The sequence below is a fragment of the Rattus rattus genome, chromosome 2, assembly GCF_011064425.1.
Source record: "Rattus rattus isolate New Zealand chromosome 2, Rrattus_CSIRO_v1, whole genome shotgun sequence".
NCBI classification, from domain to species: Eukaryota; Metazoa; Chordata; class Mammalia; order Rodentia; family Muridae; genus Rattus; species Rattus rattus.
This window is the reverse complement of record NC_046155.1, coordinates 63,716,488-63,735,381: the sequence shown is the minus strand read 5'-3', so window position 1 is coordinate 63,735,381 and position 18,894 is coordinate 63,716,488. Positions and strand designations below refer to the sequence as shown.

Genomic DNA, 18,894 nt, shown 5'->3' with positions numbered 1-18,894 from the left:
GAGTCTACGAGCACTGCTATCTATGAGGGCAATGCTGGGAGAGGTTGCCGTCCTCCATTGACTTCAGGGATTTTGGAGCAGAAACAGCTGCCAATCATGTACAGAGAAGACAACATACTACATGAGGTTCACATGAAAAGTCAGAAGTGATTCGTACCAGCCAACAGCAAGCCAGGTCAGCAATTCCCACAAAGTAGGAACAATACTTGAGGAGTTTCCACCTGAAAGTACCCAGAATGTCTAGTTGAACCAGTTTAGAAGGCACACAGAGACACAGGAAAGAACTTACAAGGTCAGTCTGGAAGAAGCATAGTCTGCATTCACTCAGATAGAGTGGACATAGACTAAAGAACTTAGAATCCAAAGGGTTTTAGTAACAAAACCAAAGAGAAAATTTCAGACATTAGATCTCACAATAATCTCCTAACTATGACACTAGAAGTATAGTCAATGTGGGAGGCTGAGAAGATGACTTGGTAGTTAAGTGTGCGTACCCCTCCTGCGTAGGATAGAGTTTGGTTCCCAATATCTATATAGAGCTAGCGCTAGGGACCTAACACCCTCTTTGGGACTTTGTGGGCACCTACATTTGCACATGTACACTTACTTTCCCCCAAAGGACATATGTAGTTTAAAAAAAGTCTAAAAACCATAATCAGTGAAAAACTAATAAATTGTACAAGCTCAAAATGGAAAAAAATTTGTGCACCACACACTATACCAGTGGAGTGATACACCCCCCAGCTAAGTGGAAATTGCAAATTGTATGTTGTAAATTGTATGCCCAGTAAAGGACTAACAACTGGAAGTCTAAGAATGCCTAACACTCAACACAATGTAAAACAACCCAGTTAAAATGTGAGAAAGGCCTTAAGTAGACATTTCTTCAAAAAGGAATCTACAATGGCCAAGGATCCCAGGGAAAGTTGCCTAAGGCTATCAATTATTAAATAAATGAAAATCAAACACATGACTCCACACAGCTTCAAATTCATGATGGTGGATGTAAGTATGCTCACAACGTGAACAACAGAACAGAAATAAACAAATGTCAGCAGAGAAAGAGGGTAAGTGCTGTGGGCCTTGCAACCAAGGATGTACAATAAACAGTACAATGAACATTATGGAAAGCAGTTCAGTTACTGCCTAAAAGGTTTAAAAATAGGGCAACAATAATTTTTATAACTTCTTAGATGCATATATTCATCATATACATTCAGGACACCTACAATTGGAATTAAAAGCAGCTATGAGCTATCATGTAGATGCTAGAAACTGAACTTAGGTCCTCTACAAGAGGAGCCAGTGTTTTTAACTACTTAGGTGTCTCTCCAGCCACAGGGCAGCATTTTTTCTGCTAATTTTTGTGGCACTCAGCCAGAAAGTGAAAATGAGGTATGTCCTCAACAGATGAACTAATGAACAAAATGCAGAGTTTGTTCCTGATGGAATGTCATTCTGCATAAAAGGAATGAAGTTCTAAAACAGGTTATAACCCGAATAAACTTTGCAAACCTTGCATTAAGTGACACAGGCAAGATGCACGTGGATTAATCTACAGCCTTCTGGCATGGCGTAGAGGCATTTTTTCTCTAGAGACAGAAAGTGATAGGAAGGTGCCAGGAGCGAAGGGGAGGAGAGCATAAAGCTACTGTCAAATCCTGACAGAGATTCTCTTTGGGAAGATGGAAAAGCTTTAGGAGTAGTGATGGTATACAACATTATAAATAAACTTAATGCCACTAAATGTACATTTTAAAGTGGCTAACTGGTAAACTTCTTGCTACATATATTTTCTCAGAATAAAAAAAATCATGAGCAAACTGTTTTATGGAAAAGATCAGAGCTCAAGAAAAATAGGGGAAAGATTATAGTCAAACACATTAATCCCTCAATTTACAGGAGTTCCTATAATTCAACAAGAAAGTCAAATGTGAATGTATTCCCAGAAACACAAAACAAATGGCTGACAAATCCCTGAGACTCACTCAAAATTAAAGAAATGCCAACTGAAATAAAGAATAGCTTTACATTAAGTTCTGGTGATGTACAGTGCTAGTGCAGAATACATCTGTGGGAGTGTGTATTGATTGAGCCCTTCAGAGGAAGATTTCACAATATTAAGAATTTAAGATGTATGTACATGATGATATCACAATTCCAATAATATGAAATTACACAATAGACGATCTGCGAAGATGTGGATATATGTTGATATAAACAAACACACATTAAGCTATAGAATTCATAAAACGGCACTCATTAGCCAGCATAAAATCCCCTGTATCTCTGAAACAATGTTCTTTTCTCGGAGTGGAAGGGTCACTCTGACTATTTCAGCATGCATAAGGAGTAATCTGTGGTTGGAAATTAATTGGGAATCATAGAGTCCAACAGTGGTAGGTGAGACAAATGGGCATTCAAGTGAGATCCTCAAGGTGCAATTTGTACCTGAGTTCCAGGCAGTCACAACCTGTAGAGGCAGAGGTGGTCACCCCTCCTTGTCAGCATTTCAGGCAAGGTATGTCCATAGGTACAACAGTGGCACAGATGTTATAGGAACAACCAACTATTTCCTGGTTGAATTTAAGGTCTGGTCCACAGGAGGGAATCCATGTTTGGCACTATAATCCAGTTAAAAAAAATGCCTAACTTCAGACAGCACAGACCTCAGAGGGGAGGTTTCTGCTACTGTTATGCTAAATAGATGGGATGTGCCTGTCAAATTCTTCCTAACATCTTGCTTATGCATGTAGATATTGCTGCTGTAGGCTCAGAGTCAAAGGAGCCTTGTTTTGACAGTGGGCAACAGTTACTGCAGAGGTCTCACTCATGGAGACTGAGGTTGTTGAGAACAAATGTCTATTCCATTGCTGCAGCACAGTGGCTAACACTAGGCCATAAATGGAAGAAAAAATCTCTCTCTCTCTCTCTCTCTCTCTCTCTCTCTCTCTCTCTCTCTCTCTCTCTCTGTATATGTATGTGAATCCGTATCTCTGTCTCTGTCACTATGTCTCTCTCTTTCTGGGTGTGTGAATCTCTGTGTCTGTCTCTCTGTCTCTGTATCTGTCTCTTTCTGTTTCTGCCTCTCTCTCTCTCTCTCTCTCTCTCTCTCTGTATGTATGTATGTATGTATGTATGTGTAAGACACCTTTCCAAGGCTTCAGGGACATCAAGAAACATAATAGAAGAAGGTGTGGAAAGATTAAAGAGCTAGAACAAAGAGAGCAGTTCCAACCACACTGGGCATGCTCACTACTATCATGAAGCAGAGTAGCTGTGAGCATGCTCATGAGCCAGCCTCAGTCTATTCAAATTTTCTTGTGGAAGGTGTGCCTTACAAGGCTCATGGGACTCTGATGAGACCTTTATAAGGCCTTTATGGGGTCCTTCCTTTATGAGATTATATGAGAGAGAAACAATTTACTGAAGTAGGACTCTCACCAATGAACCTGTGCTTAAGTGACCCAGAGGACTGGCTGCCAATATGGTTGCCTTTGATTTACCCATGTAAGCAACCACAGTAAATGCATAGCCTTACAAGCGGACTTGGACAGTCTTTTCTTTTATCTGATGGTACCTTAATCCAGATACATTTTCTTTATGCCTTTTCAGGAAAAGTCAGGATTCTTTAGTAGCAGAAACCATCATGGAATTAGATGACTACAGCAGAGTGGGAAGCTAGCTTACAGTAGAGACAAAGCCTTGGAGGATGTAGTCATACTAAGTCCACTGCACAACAGCTCCATCTACACGCCCACTGCACTCAGACATCCACAGGTGCTAGCACTGTCTTCTCTGCACTCCTAGTGCACATTTGAATTATGGGACCAATGCAATGGCAATGAAGCTAATGCTGAGAAAGAGCATGGGCTGAGTGGGGGCTGATGCTGCAAGCGGTTTAGCTGGGAGATGGATTCTATGGATTGCTTTGTTCGGATGACCTAGGTTCCCTGCTGAAATTCATAGGGGAAACTCAGCCTTTTGGTAGAGATCTTTGAAGACATATCTTCAATATCATTTTCAAGGGTTTCAATTAGTGTGCTATCCCTATATCCTATGCTCTAACACCACAGTGAACCTTCCAGGCTTCCTCTTCTTAGCTCAGGGATGGGTGGCTGGGTCTTGCAAACTGATCTGCTCCTCTTGTCTCAGGGCCTACCACATGCCACATGCTTGTATTCAATATGTGAGGTCAATGCCATGAGCTTTATCTCATGGTAGATCAAAGCCACTGATCTGGTTGTTCATTGTGCTTGGTTTCCACACCCTTAGAAGGCACACAGCTTCCTGATTGGCCTGTGCTCACTATTTGAGGCACTGTCAAGTGTCAAACCTGGGCTTGATTAAACCCAACTTTAAAAAACGGATTGGTTTAGAGAAAAACTATGTTCCCTTCTTCCCTCCTTTTCTCTTATCCTAGGTGAGAAATTGGTAGAAGTTTGGTTTGGGGAGACCACACTGATGAGCGTTGTACAGTTCCATATAACAGGCAGAACTGAAAGCACAGAAGATGACACAGGTTGAAGAAGAGGGAAAACACTGGCTTATCCCTCAACTCCCTGTTAGCCTTTCCTGATGAATGGAGGCCAAATGCAGCTGTGAAGAAAGTGTTGTGGTAGCATCCATAACACCATAACATCCCTGGGGTCCACTCCTCTTGACTTGACTTCTTCATTCCCTAGCTGGAAACTCCTATCCAGTGTTACCTGCTAAAGTCCATTTGGGACTCTTCCAAGAGACCACGGCTTCCTCCCCCTGTTTAGCTGATGTCACATAGACCAGAGATTGACCAATATATATAGCCATTGGAATAGACCCTAGAAAACAAGGTTCCTGTTGCCTTCACTGTAAAACTATCAGCCAGAGGCCTGGATGATTGAAAAATACACCATGCTGAGCTCCTGTGTAAGCATCAGTCCCTCAGACAAAGCTAGCTAAGCATAAAATTTCCCGCATTTATCTGATTCTTTTTGGGCTAATGAAACATACCCTCATTTTGGGGGGGGAGGGTTCTAACATTTGCCTTTTAGTGGCCACCTGGTCCCTTTGTGATGTGGAGACCCAGTACACACTGTCTTGGCCACACAATGCCGAGGAAGTAGCCCCTTCACCAGCTGCAGCTGTGTTTACCCTCAGGATGATTTTTATCCTACTTAGTGAAATGCATGTCACTGTGAATCCACACTTGTCCTGAATATAAATGACTAAAATATTTGCACAGCAATTGATGCTGAATGAGCTCTTGCTTGTCTTTATTACCAGCTAGGCAACACCTGTGAAGCCTACTCAAGTAGTTTTTCTTCAGCCTCAGGTCAGACCCACCAGGCCTCAATCCTGATCCCACTCATGAAAGACCTGTGAGCTGATCAAGATCCCTGCTCTGTGATTCCTTCCTCTGTAAAGTAGGTACAGAGATCAGGGAAAGCAGAGCTGTCTCCCAACAATGTTGCCAACCTTGTCTGAAGACTGGGAAATACTTAGGATCACTCGGAGAGGAGACTCCCAGTTTCTATGCAGTTCACCTAGTGATGGGGGATTGTCCTGTAACAACCGAGTTGTCCTGGATAATGAAAAGTGCCTAAAGAGGAAGGGGGAGGAATGTTAGAAAGAATGGAGATGCCTCCCAGATGCTTTGAAGATGGAAGAAGGCAAGAAAATCAGAGGGCCACGGACGTCGGAGAAGAGGAGAAATAGTCACTCCTCTGAGCCTCAGCAAGGACATATTTTGCCAGCACCAGGATACTCACACTGGACTGCTCTCTCCTACTGAAATCTGGTCTTTTGTTTTGTTATAGGATAACTTTTGGTAGTTTGTTACATTGACATCAGCAACTCATGCTCAAAACCTGTGGTGCCAGCCTGCAGGGCTGTTTGATTTTTCCAGAAGCAAGTAAGGGAGCCCCTTGTTACATGTTTTTCTCTAGCCTCTGCCAAGAAGATGCCTGATGCCTCTGTCCCATATGCAGGCCTCATATACTCTTCTGCCATTGAGAGGAGAAAGAACAGGAGGAGAGAGTATGGAGCAATCACTACCTGATTCTTCCTGCCTCTCCTCTACCTCAGAGGAAGAGCTCAATGGTCAGGTTTTTTAATGCACTCTGATATTTAATGCTACATTGTGCTAGACCTCCTAGTGAAAGGACCTCCCAGTGCAGGAACAGAATGCACTCTGTGGACAGAGCAGGTGGGCTTCCAGGAGATAAAGCTGACAGTACATTAGCCAGATGGGCGAGAGATTCCTATCATTCCCAGAAGAGTGGATACTGCAGCTGCTGATTACCACAGAAAGAACTGCACTTCTGATAGGCTTGATGAACAGTGTGATGGAGACACAATTGCAAGTGTGTCTGATGGGAGGAGTTTATACACTCCTAGAGTGTAGCAATGGGTTCTAGTGAAACCAGTGCTTCTCATTTCACGTTAGTTCAACAGCAAAACTGCAGAGCTATAAAACATCTGGATGCATTATACAGTAATTAGAGGGTAATTTAGATCTTTTCCGAATCCCTCAGCAAGACCAGGAGAATGAGAAGGTGGATTCCCTCCTTACCTGCTGAGTGACAAAGGATTAGTACTTGGGCCATGCCCAGTAAACTGATCCTGAGAACTCCCACTCCCTTGTTTTATATCATCAATATTCACCATGCATGCGCATACCTATGGACACACACACTCATATACATATATACACTCACATGCACATTCATATACATATACATATACATGTATGCATGCATACACATATGTACATTCACATACACAGTCACATATAGACATTTATTCACATATTACATACATTTACATATATGGATATATACTCAGACACATATATTCAATAAACACACTCTTATATGCACATATAAATAACACATGTACACACATATGAACATACACACACATATATATACACAAACACACACAAAACACACATATTCACATATACATGCATATACACTATCATACACACACATACACTCACACATAGACATGCATACTCATATACACACATGTAGATATGTATACTCATACATTCACATATACTTAAACACTCACATATACTCTCACATACTCTTACCATACACATACATAAACATACATACTCACATACACATTCCCATAAACACAAATACATATATGCATATTCAAATGCATACACCATATATAAACACACATATACACTCACACACATATAAACATGTACACTCATACATACACATGTACATTCATGCATATTTATATACACTAATACATATAAACACATGCAGACTCATATACATTTACACATTCATATGCACTCACACACATACAACTTTCCTCTCATATATACAAATTCTCTTGTTTCCTTTGTCTCTTACACACTTTCACATGTTCATACACATAAATATTTTCATACTCATACACCAAACCTCACACTCTCCCCCTCATTTATATATACTATCACATCTACATCTACTCACGTCTATGTGCTTCTCTCTCGGTCTCTCTGTCTCTCTGTCTCTCTCTGTCTCTCTGTCTCTCCCTCTCTTTCACACACACACACACACACACACACACTGATGCTGATCCATGTGTCTGACATTGTACAGTTTATTCATTTTATTTACCTCTTAGAAACAGTGGGAAGGACAGAATTGTTCTGTTTAGAATAGAAAGAAGCAATGTATCAATACACTCAAATCCAGACTGCATCACAACTGAAGAAAATATAAAATAAAATTTACCACTGAGAACCACTTTCCTGGAACCTGTTATACTAGCAATACTAGCAAGGCCACATCATCTGTGAAACATGGAGAACCAGCAGCCAGCGAAAATGCCATGAGGCTGCAGTGGGCTGGAGATCATCATCCCTCCTCTCTTGTCATTAATTAATTAATTAATTATTAATTAATCCTCCAGAAATAATCCTACCTGCTTGTCAGATCTCACAGAGTTCGAGGTTCTTAACTACAGGTTTACTAGAAATTGAAAATGGAAGCCATTTTCATGTCCTTAAGAATTCCGTGGAAAGTCATGTTTGATTCTATCTTAGATCTCTGGGCTGTCCAGCCTCTGGGTCCTGGCCCTCCAGGCAGTGTCAGTGGTGGACTCCCACTCATGGCATGGTCTCAAGCTGGATCAGTCACTGGTTGGCCACTCCCATAATTTCTGCCTACCCTACCACATCTTGTAGGCAACACAAATTACACAACGAAGGTTATGTGGCTAGGTTGGTGTTCCAATCCCTCCACTGGGAAGTCTATCGAACACAACTGTCAAAAACACCCACAAAAACAAAAACAAAAGAAAAATTGTCAATGAGATGATTCCAAGTGATATTCTCATGGATTGGTGCCTAGCCCAACTGTCATCAGAGAGGTTTCATCTAGCAGTGGATGGAAACAGATGAAGAGACCCACAGCCAAACATTAGGCAGAGACCAGGGAATTCTGTGAAAGACGGGGTGGAGGAAGGACTGTAAGAGCCAGAGGGGTCAAGGACACCACAAGAAATCCTGAAGAATCAACTAACCTGGGCTCAGAGGGATTCACAGAGACTTAACCAACAACCAGAGAGTCTGCATGCCATCTATCTATATCATATCTATATTCATACCTATAGGCTATATCTATATCTATATCTATATTCATACTATCTCTATACTATATATCTATACTATATCTCTATATCTATCTATCTATCTATCTATCTATCTATCTATCTATCTATCTATCTATCTATCTATCTATAACAGTTGTGTAGCTTGGTCTTCTTGTGGAACTCCTAACAGTGGGAGCAGTGCTGTCTCTGATTCTTTTGCCTGCTATTGGGACCCTTTTCCTCCTACTAGGTTGCCTCTTCCAGTCTTAATACAAGGGAAGGTGCCAGGTCTTATTGCAACCTGATATGCCAGGTTTGGTTAATATCCATAGGAGGTCTGCCCTTTAAGAGACATGGAGGAGGAGTGGTTGGGGGAGAACAGAAGAGTAGTTTGGGAAGGACTATGAGGAAAGGAGGGAGGGGAAACTATGGTCAGAATGCAAAGCCAAACCAAACCAAAAAATGGACAAAAACTAAACAATGAGAATTGTGTGAAAAAAATGCCTACTGCCCAAGATCATCTCTTAAAAGGAAGAATGACTCTGTGGGCGCATGCTTTAAAATTGCCTGATTACCTAGCCTCAAATACATACTGTCCCCAGATTGTGGTCTTATGCTAAGCTATTCTTGGATGCATCTGTGAGACATGGGACTCAGCTCTGCTTTTGTACCTATGTTTTGTAATCCCTGTTGGGGTGAAACACAGCATCACTGATGGACACGACCTAGGTGATTCAGGTTCCTTTCCTCTGCCCACGGTCCCCTCCGGAGATGACATTGTAGACGCTCTAGAGACTCATCCTTAACTCTTCAGATCTGGCCCAGTTTGGTCCAGACAACAGAAGTGGGAGAGGAGCTGTTCACTTAACTCTCTTTAACTTCATTTCCTTCTCATTCCTGCCAGTCTGTTGGGGGAGATCAAGGGAGCACATGCACGTTCATGGAAGAGGCCACATCTTTTAAAAGGTGCAAAGAGCACTGTCACCATCCACACAGAAAATGACATCACTGCCAGGGTAAGATGTGCCAACAGCTTCTCGAAGGACTTGAAATCCTCTTGCTCTCTATGACCTGTGTACCTTCTCTCATCTGAGAGCCAGAAGCCTCTGATCTGCAGGGTTTATAAAGCCTTGTTGGGGATGAAAATGTTCCCTCTAGTTCAGACATCACTTCATCAAAAAACAAAAGCACTCACAAGCCCAGTCTCATCATCCCTGGACATAGAAACATTTTAACAGGATCTTTTCATTCTTCAGTAAAATATACACCTAGGATATCTTTATCTTCCCAACATCAGCTAGAAAAACTCTCCAGAAAATGTTCTGCTTAAGTGACGTAGACATGCTACGTTTGCTGATTCTCATTTATTGAAGACTAAGTCCTGCTTCCTAAGGGTGCAGGCTTCCATGTCACTTAGTACTGTGAAGAGAGCTAAGAAGGCTGGAATGGGCAGCCTTCTAAATAGCTCTGATTTAACAGTCAGTGGGAGTCGATGCCATCTTGTTCAGCGCTAGCTAATGTGAAATAAAACTACACTACAAGCTCTATAAAAATACCTCCTAAGACTAAACAACAATTGCCTTAAAATGAGTCCAGATCTCATGCCCAGACTTCTGGCTTTCTTCAGAGTGTATAATGACTCATGGCATGGAGATGAGACCTGGTGTGGGCCTCTAATTCCATCCACTTGAACAACTGAGGCAGGGGAAGTGAAAGTCCAAAGCCTTTGGAGGCTACATTACGAGTTCAATGATCACCCAGGCAACTTAATGAGCCTCTGTATACAAATAACAAGCAGAAAGAGGCCTGTGCTACAGCTCGGCAGTGAGTACAATGTTTGTTTAGCATATGTGAGACATGTTCAATCCCCAGCACACCTCTGAGATGATGCTATTTTAATCCATGGGCTTGAGGAGTCAGAGTTTCCCATTCATCACTCATAAATCATATATATCTGCTCTCTTGAAAAGGAGCCTCTCAGAAGGTGCCGGGTGTTCTCTCACTCTCGGTGAGCTAGGACTCACAGGGCTGCTCAGAAACAGCTGCTTCCTTGCCTAACAGCCCCTTCTACAGGACAGAAGGCTCCTTGCCCCACCCTATGTGTGGGCTTCATTGATACCTAACAGTGACCTCCATGATCAGGGGCTAGAGTGAGCCGTGGGGTTGAAGGAAACACATTCATTTGCCCACATCTGTTCCCCAGAGCAGAGCAGCACATGCATGGAATGAAAGCCAAAGGACAGCGAGTGGCCATTTGTACTGTCCCTGCACTAATGACCTCATGGGATGCAGCAAGAAACCCAAACCCACCACTTGAGAGGGTCAAGTTTTCAGTGTGAAGTGAAACGGAAATTTAATTTGTGAGTCTGCAGTCCTGAACACGACTCCATTAGAACTGCTTCCCAGCATAACCAGGACAGCAGCTATGGCTCCTCCTGCCCCCAGACAGAGCGCATCCCTTCCCCAGTGGTACTGCATTCCCTCCTAATTACTTGCTGAGGCCTCCAGCTTGCGTTTGTGCGGTGGGTCCTCGATGATTCTCTTGAGGTCCCCACGGTTCTGCAGGTCCTCTGGCTTCTCCCAGACTGACAGCTGCATGGTCGGGTTGAAGAAGAAAACCCGGTCATCGCCCGTCCAGACCACACACCTGTGAAAGTTGAAGACTTTCCTTAGTCACTTTCAGAGACACACATGGAGAAGAGCAATACCCATACCCCTCTCTCGACATGTCCTTCTCCATGCTTATCTGTGCTAGGAAAGGGAAGAGAGGCTACGCATACAAAAACTCCATCCAAGAGAGGGCCACTGGCCGCCTGTAGGGTATAATGAAACACTGCCAATCTCTCAATGTCTTGCTCACATATCCTAGAAGGTTAGCATGCGTGTTTGCACAGAGGAACCCACTCCATGTTTAGCCCTGTTAGCTTTTTTCTATGAGCTGTGCTGAGGGTCCAGATTTGGTTCCCATGTGCTAGCAAAGATTAGGACCCTACAACCTGAGAAGGCCCATCAGGTATCTTATTTTGATTACATCAGGTCCCTGGTGGAATAAATAGAATGATGGTCCTCAAAGGTCCACATTCAGACCTGAGAACCTGCAAATGGCTTGGCTCACATGACAAAGGACTTAAATGAAGATCTTGTGATGGGGAAATGTCCTGAGTCACAGATGGGTCTCACATACCTTCATAGAGTCCATATGAGGGAGGAGGAGACTTGAGGATACAATTAGATGTATACATGAGAGAGAGAGAGAGAGAGAGAGAGAGAGAGAGAGAGAGAGAGGGAGGTGCCATTACTGGCGTTGAGAAGAGAGCCCCTTTTAAGAGCCTGCCCTCCAGGCATGCCAACTGTCTGTGTTTCCATGTTGTTCCCCAAGTGCAGTGAGCCCTCTGTGGCCTTCGGGAATGTGTAGTGGGCATTTTCTGGTAATAAACATTGCTGTGACTGGTCAAAGAACCCTCAGGTTGGTGTCAACTTCCATTAAACAGGGCCCAAGCTTGGTCTGAACTGGAAGAAAGACCTGCCTTTCAACCTCTTGTCCTCAGCTCTGGGCTTGCTCTTGCCTTCCAGGAACATAAGAGGCGACTCAGTTTATGTCATAAGAAGGGCAGAGGAGACTATTAGCTAGGGTGAGCCATTTGCAATTCTTACTTGGATTATCTTTTCATCCTGAAGCTTGACTGAACTTTGCCTGAGTGGAAAATTCTAGAAGCATCCCTAGTTCTCTGTCTCTTTAAGACTTGAACCGTTGTGTGGTGTCTCCAGGAGACAGGGATCTGTTCCCATGGTTCCACCTCAGCAGTTAAGCAGGGGGCACCATCCTCACAGGAAGTTAATGTATCCCATAATTCCATAGTCACTTGGGACCTGGCATCATACTTTAGCCTTGTGCTCCTACCCAGAGCTGAGCAACTGACTCTGAAGAGAGAGGTCCCTGGTCTGGGACATGGCCTTGGAGGCCTGTATCCAATGTGAGCTATGTGGACCTACCAAGGGTGTCCTACCATGGACCCATTTATTAAGCTATTCCCTTCTAAAAGAGAACTTTTCCCTCAGCTACATGTCTAACTTCTAGTTCTTATTCTTAAATAAGCTGGCTCCAGGACTCTCTAATCATGGTCACTGCCGTGGCCCCTTTCTACTAACTTATTTTACTGGGTGGGATGCACAGGAATCTGGATGTTCTGGTTTGCTTTCTAAAGCCCTTGATTGTCTGAAAAGGGTTAAAGAGGACAGAGCTGGGCTCCACATATATCCCATGTTCTCTGAGACCCTGGTCTCTTTCTTCTCCATCCCTGGAGACCCCTTAGAGAACAAGTAGTAGTTACACCTGTGTCTCATGCACTGTGTCCGGGGAGCCCCGCTCAAGATGATCCCAATGCTTGGGGAGGGCTAAGCTCAGGGGAGTTTGGTGGCAGCTGCTGAGATGACAACAGACTCAGTGGGCTCTTGTCTTCCCAACACCTGCTGCCAGGTTTTCAGGTCCTAGGCTCAGGTCTCTGTAGGTCCTGCCACAGAGCACTGATGAGAAAAGCTCACAGAGAAGTGTCCAGCCAATTACCACTTGCTGAGCTGAGGAGGTACTGGCTGTTAAATCAATGCCACAGTGCATTGGCATTTGTGTGAACGTTACTGGAGAACGGGGCTTGAGAGAAGAGGCAGGGTACCAAGGGAGGGAGCTCAAAGGCAGTTTCAGGTCAACCCTAAGGGACAAGCTCAAGCTGGTGGGGCGGGAACAACACTCAGTAGTCTCAGCTAATCCCAGTCCCCAGCAGGGCTCCTGCAGTCTCTCCTAATGTCGAGCAGATGGATCTCTGCTTGTGGAAAGACCCTAGCTGTCCAGAAGGCTGAGGGCCACACATTGAGTTCTGGTAGAACTCTGGTCAGAGGCGGCTCAGGCATGAGAGGACTAGAGGATGAGAAGCTGAAACCAGATGGGTGAAAACAATCCTTTGTCTCTGGGTTGAGACAAACAGGAGTCCTGTCCATAGCACTGGAGTTTAATAGTGTCAGACAGGTCGGCTGTGGACCCTGAGCTGCCACACAGAGGCATCTCCCATCAACTGGAAACTTGGCTCAAAGCAATCAACAGAGCTGAAAAGGGTGGGTGTCTGGTTTGGACAGGTTGCTTCCACAACTGGGTGTAGACAGGTGCATCTAGGCAGGTAGATCTATGTAGACGGTCCAGGAAGCTATGTGGTGAAGAGTTAGGAGTCCCTACTCTACTGCAGGCTCCCTAGAGTTTAGGCTGAACAGAGGAGAGGGCTGCTGGGCACATGGTCTCCAGTGGAGGGAGCAAAGGACAGGTTAGAATGATCTCTGGAAAGGACCACTGAATTTCACCATTGTCCAGATCAACATGAGGGAGCCTGGCTCATAGCCTTCTGCAGTTATGTTCCTTCCCTGAAGTCAAAGATGGAAGGCTCCTTGCAGACACGAACCTCGAAATCTTTCTGCTGGGAGGCTCGGATAGCATCTCTGGGTTCCCAGGTATCTCCCCTTCATGTCCCAAGCTCTCTGATTCACTGAAGAAACAAGACTTTACACCTCAAAATGTGTATTTATTTGGCCAAATTATCCCAGGCCTCATTTTTTACAAAGATGAATCTTTGTTGCACATTCAGAGTTCCCTGGGGAGGCAATGGCTCTAGAAAGTGCTGCTCAACTATAAAGGCACACAAGGCCATCCCACCCTAGGAAGAGCTGGCTCTTCCATTCCTCAAGGTGGAGGAAACATCTCCTGTCCCCTCCCCATCCTGCCACCACCGAACTTCTAAAGCCAGGGAGGAATGGGGCTAATTAGAGACTTAATGGAGCATCAGTGTCTGGTGGGGGTGGTGACAATTAACAGAGTACACATTTATATCCAGGCTTCGAAGAACCCGTCCCTGTGCCCAGGGGAAGCATGTGGAATTGAACTGCAGAGCCAGCGACAGGTAAATAGATGGGGTTCCCAAGAGGAAATCTGCCCGTCCACTTGTTCCGGTTGATTTCAACTAGACGGAGCTGGCTATGACATGCAAAATTAATTTTATGTTTCATTTTATGCCCATTTTAAGTACATGGATAGCTCCCCTTCTCTCATCATGCCACATAACTCCTGGATGGCAGCCATATCCCTCTTCTCTCAAAATGTCCCTAGATCTCGGCGGATGTAATTAGTGCCCTGGAGTTATTTAAGTCTGATACAGGATCCCCACAGTGAGAAGCCCCATGTGTAGAGATCTGGTGGTGGTTGATCTGTTCTAGAAAAGGGTGTTTAGTTATAAAGTCTCCCTCTGAACAGCAAGTCCTGAGGTATGGGAGAACCACTGTTCTTCAGCCCACTGGAGTGGGGAATCGAGTCTGGCCTGCTGCCTCCACTAACCCAGGACAAACTCCAGGGGTTCAAGTCTCCCTCTCTAAGAAACCAGCAGCTTCTTGCTCTACCAACTCAGCGCTGCATGCTCTGTCCAGGGCAAGCATCCTTTCTTCTGGATGAAGTTCACTGTATCTGGTATGCCCTCAATGGGTAAACAGCCCCCCTGTCCCTTTTGATCTCTGGGACTTTGCTTCTACAAGGGACTGACCTGGACACGGTTTTGGGTCCTCTGTGGTGCAGTTGCAGGAGAGGAAGAGGACCATGAGTCTTGGGGAGTCTGATCACCAAGGCGAGAGAAACATACTTTTTAACACAACTACTTTGGCCCTGCCTCCCCTGCACCCCCCATATCTTTCAGAGTGAATTCATAGGGAGGAGAAACATTGTATCTGACACTCAGGGCAGGGATAAAAAGCAGCTGACACATGACTGCCAGCAGCACGGTGCTTGAGAATGTATATAGCTTTGTAACATGACTGTTGCATGCCAGAGGGATGATTCTCCGGGATCTGCAGAGGCACAACATGGAATCGAGGCCCAGCTCCTGAAGGCAATGCCTTCCTTCATGTGCTGTTGTTTCTGCTACTTACTTTCTGAGGTGGGAACAGAAGCCGGGAGGGAGGAGGGCGCTATGGAGCACTGACAAAATCCTGCCTGTTACTCACATGCTCTACCCAGAGAAGCTACAGGAATGACTCCTCAAGGTGTGCCTAACCTGGGCTCCAACACTGCGTACCCAGGGCTGGTCCTTTTCACTTCTTTCCATGCCTTGACAATGCTGCAGTTAGCTATCCCTAGCTGTTTCATAGACTCGTATTTTCTCATTCTATCAGCAGTAGCAGACTGACCAGCCTGTTAGTTTCCTACCACTCCTCATCCAGCCTTTTGGGACATGGGTTCAAGCCTTCCTTCACTAAGAAACCAGGTAAACCAACCTGGAAGGGGTCCAGGCTGTCTAAAGGGTCTGTCATGTAAGGGCATAAAACTGCCTTTCTTTGTCCTTGCCTACCAGGGTCCTAGCTTTCCATAAACTGTAGGGGTTTGTTTGATTTTTAAACAGCTACCCTGACCTTTGACCTTCTTAGTCTAAGGCAGTCAAGATCACAGGCGAGGAGCCACAGTAGTCTTCCAGCTTAGCACTGCTTCAGGACTCAAGTATAGCATCGTGGAGACTGATTTTAAAAACCACCCAGAGCTTGGAGCTACTAATCCTCCCCTCACCCACCCAGGAGGCAGCCTCCAGAGGCCTCTTCAGCCTGGGTCTAAGTGGTAGCTTCCTCCTGCCTCCTCTTTCGTCTGCCATAACTAAGCACTTTGACATTTAACTCAGCATTCAGCTCCCCTCCCCAGCAGTAACACCTTACCTGTCCCTTCTCTGACATAATAAAAGGCTCAATTATGCAAAGGGGACAAAGTGACATTTGGTTTCCCTTCAGCAGTATGTACTCAAAGAAGAGTGATGCTTGCTCGCAGCTGAGCGAGCGTGATCACATGTCACATCTGAAATTGACACTGCACTGATGTGGCCCAGCCCGCTTCTCCGTTAATAACTGTGATTCCTAATCACCTCTCTCCAGTCAAACATCCATATTCGTCATGCCTGAGGAGCGACTCCCCTCTCTCTCTGAAGCGCTCTGCCAACTTCATCCAAGAACAGGATTTTATGCAGATTCTTTTAAGTCAAATAAACGCAATACTTGTAACGCTAGACATCCAGGGATTCTATTGTTTTATAAAGCTGTATGCAACTAATTGATAGTTGTGATAGTCTTAAAAGATCAAGTGATATTTTAAGTCAGGATAAAAGCCATGCTATTAGCACAAAATCAGGGACAGAGAGCGTGCCTAGGATGGCTAACTCCACCCAGCTGTTCGAAGAATCAGGTTAGGAGCCACACCTATAGAGGTTCTACCCAAACATGTCTCTTAACCAACATGGCCTGCCCGCCATTGGCCTCTCAGTGGGACAAGAAGCACCAGATTCTGGCAATACACCATGTTCGGTTGGGCAAGTATTTTAACTACACCTTCTTCTTAGGACCAGAACAAAGTACGAGAGAACCCAGCTGTTGTCGGAGGGGTGCCTATGATAACACCGTGTCCCCTGACTCCTTGACAGGACATATCTTTCTCTTCCCAGAGCACTCATTAAGAACTTTGGTGGTAAGTCGCTGACCAAGCTTGCACTATGTCAACCTGGACTTACTTAGAAAAGTGAACTGATGTGAAATGTTCGGTACACATCGTTTAAATTTCATGAAAATAGCTAATTATTTATAAATCCATAATCTCTAAAATGACTCTCGGATGCTAATTAATCATTGATGCTGACATTTATTGCCCTTTGAGCCAAAGCCTCATGGATTTTACACTTTGTTTAGCCATTACCTTTGAAATGTCCCTGTGTCATCAATAACTGTGAGAAAAGCATTTCAATGCTGAATGGGAGAATGTTTCGGAGGTGTTTCACTAGTTCAGCCTCCCCAGGTGGGGCTTCACTTTGTGTGTAAGTGGGTACACACACTTCCCTCCTCAATGTCCTAAAAGCTGTGTCTGGAACCTGAGTCTCTTCAAACCACCCGAAAGTGCTCAGCTCTGTGTCGTTTTGTAATGAAGAGTTGGGCGAGGATGTTATTTTGGAACCTGGAAACACCTTTCATGGTTAAACTGGCATCCACCCTGAGAGGAGAATGGGCAGGAGCCTGGATCCCCTCTTATTTGGGCATCGGCTTTGTGTTTCTAAGTTTACACTAATGTGTGTGAAATGACCGTCGGTCTGGCCATCTTGGTAACTGGACTATAGGAGAGGATCCTTCATGGTTAGGGATGTCTCGGGATGCTTCGACTCACTAGTTCTTCAGCATAGAGAGTCCCTGTGAGCAGTCAGGGGCCACCTGTTTCTCTCTCATGCTTTTGAAGTTGTTTCTTCAACCTGAGTAGTCTGCCAGATGTACTGCACAGGATGGACACAAACAAGAAACACAATGCATGGTTTTAACTGTCCGTCTTCACTCAATAGTCTCCTCCACCTATGCGCATGAGACTCACGTCTTGTTTACTGGATGTCCTATCAAACAGTTTCTCAGTTCGGTTTGCTAAAGTATGCAGACAGAATAAAAACTCAACAGGTTGACTTGTACTTTTCAGCTTCTGCTTGCTCTGCTTCCAGTTTCCCAGGCAGCTCTGAGGCTCTTGCAGCCATGTCAGTTCTGCCTTTATGAAAACCGTCCCAGCCATGGGTCCTTAGGGGAGTTCTGTTCTAAGATTTCTGTACTTTCGCTAAAGTGTCCCCTTCCAGAGACTCTGCTGCGGCCCTGACCCCAGGTGCAGGACCTTATCCTTTGTTCCGCTCTACCATTGAGCACAGAAACTTCTTGACCTTAGAGCACAGAAGGGCCAGTGCCCTGAGGGGATAAGAAAGAGCCATGGCCTGCCCACATCTAGATGAGCATCACCTTCAGGAAATGCTGTCAGGCTGACTGTGGTCTAAGCCTCCATTGCTGAGACAGATCTCAGAGCTTCCTGGGTTTGGGCAGTGATGTGCATCCATATCTACAGAAGCTGGTGATGGGGCATTCCCACCCCTACCCCCAGGCTGTACTTGTCCTGGCCCTGCCCATGTTCACAAAGGAGGTTCTGTCCTCTGACTTGAATGGAGTGGCTTGTTAGCAGTTAGTTTAAGGTGGCCGCTACTTCCCACGGCGAGGATCCATGATACCACTGTTACAGATGGTGCATGTGAGCAGAGATGGGTCCGAGAGATGCACTATTGCTCCTGCGCCTCCAGGGATTCCCAGAGTACCTGGCTGACCAGGGCTAACTAGACACTGGTGAGCCCCGGAGGATTCACTGTCACTGTGATGGCAGCAATGACTTGAGATACTGGAGACAGATTGTCATATGGAGGAGCTCCATCCCTGGAACAGATGGTCACAGTTCCACATGTG

General features: G+C 44.9%; 1 protein-coding gene across 1 annotated transcript in view; it reads right to left on the bottom strand.

Moving 5' to 3' along the window:
* Nucleotides 1–18,894, bottom strand: part of Tcerg1l (transcription elongation regulator 1 like) — a 183,102-nt gene that overhangs the window by 40,127 nt on the left and 124,081 nt on the right. Inside the window, exon 7 of the mRNA XM_032892375.1 lies at nt 11,076–11,230. Within this exon, the coding sequence (XP_032748266.1) occupies nt 11,076–11,230 (155 nt within the window). The remainder of the gene's footprint in view (nt 1–11,075; nt 11,231–18,894) is intronic.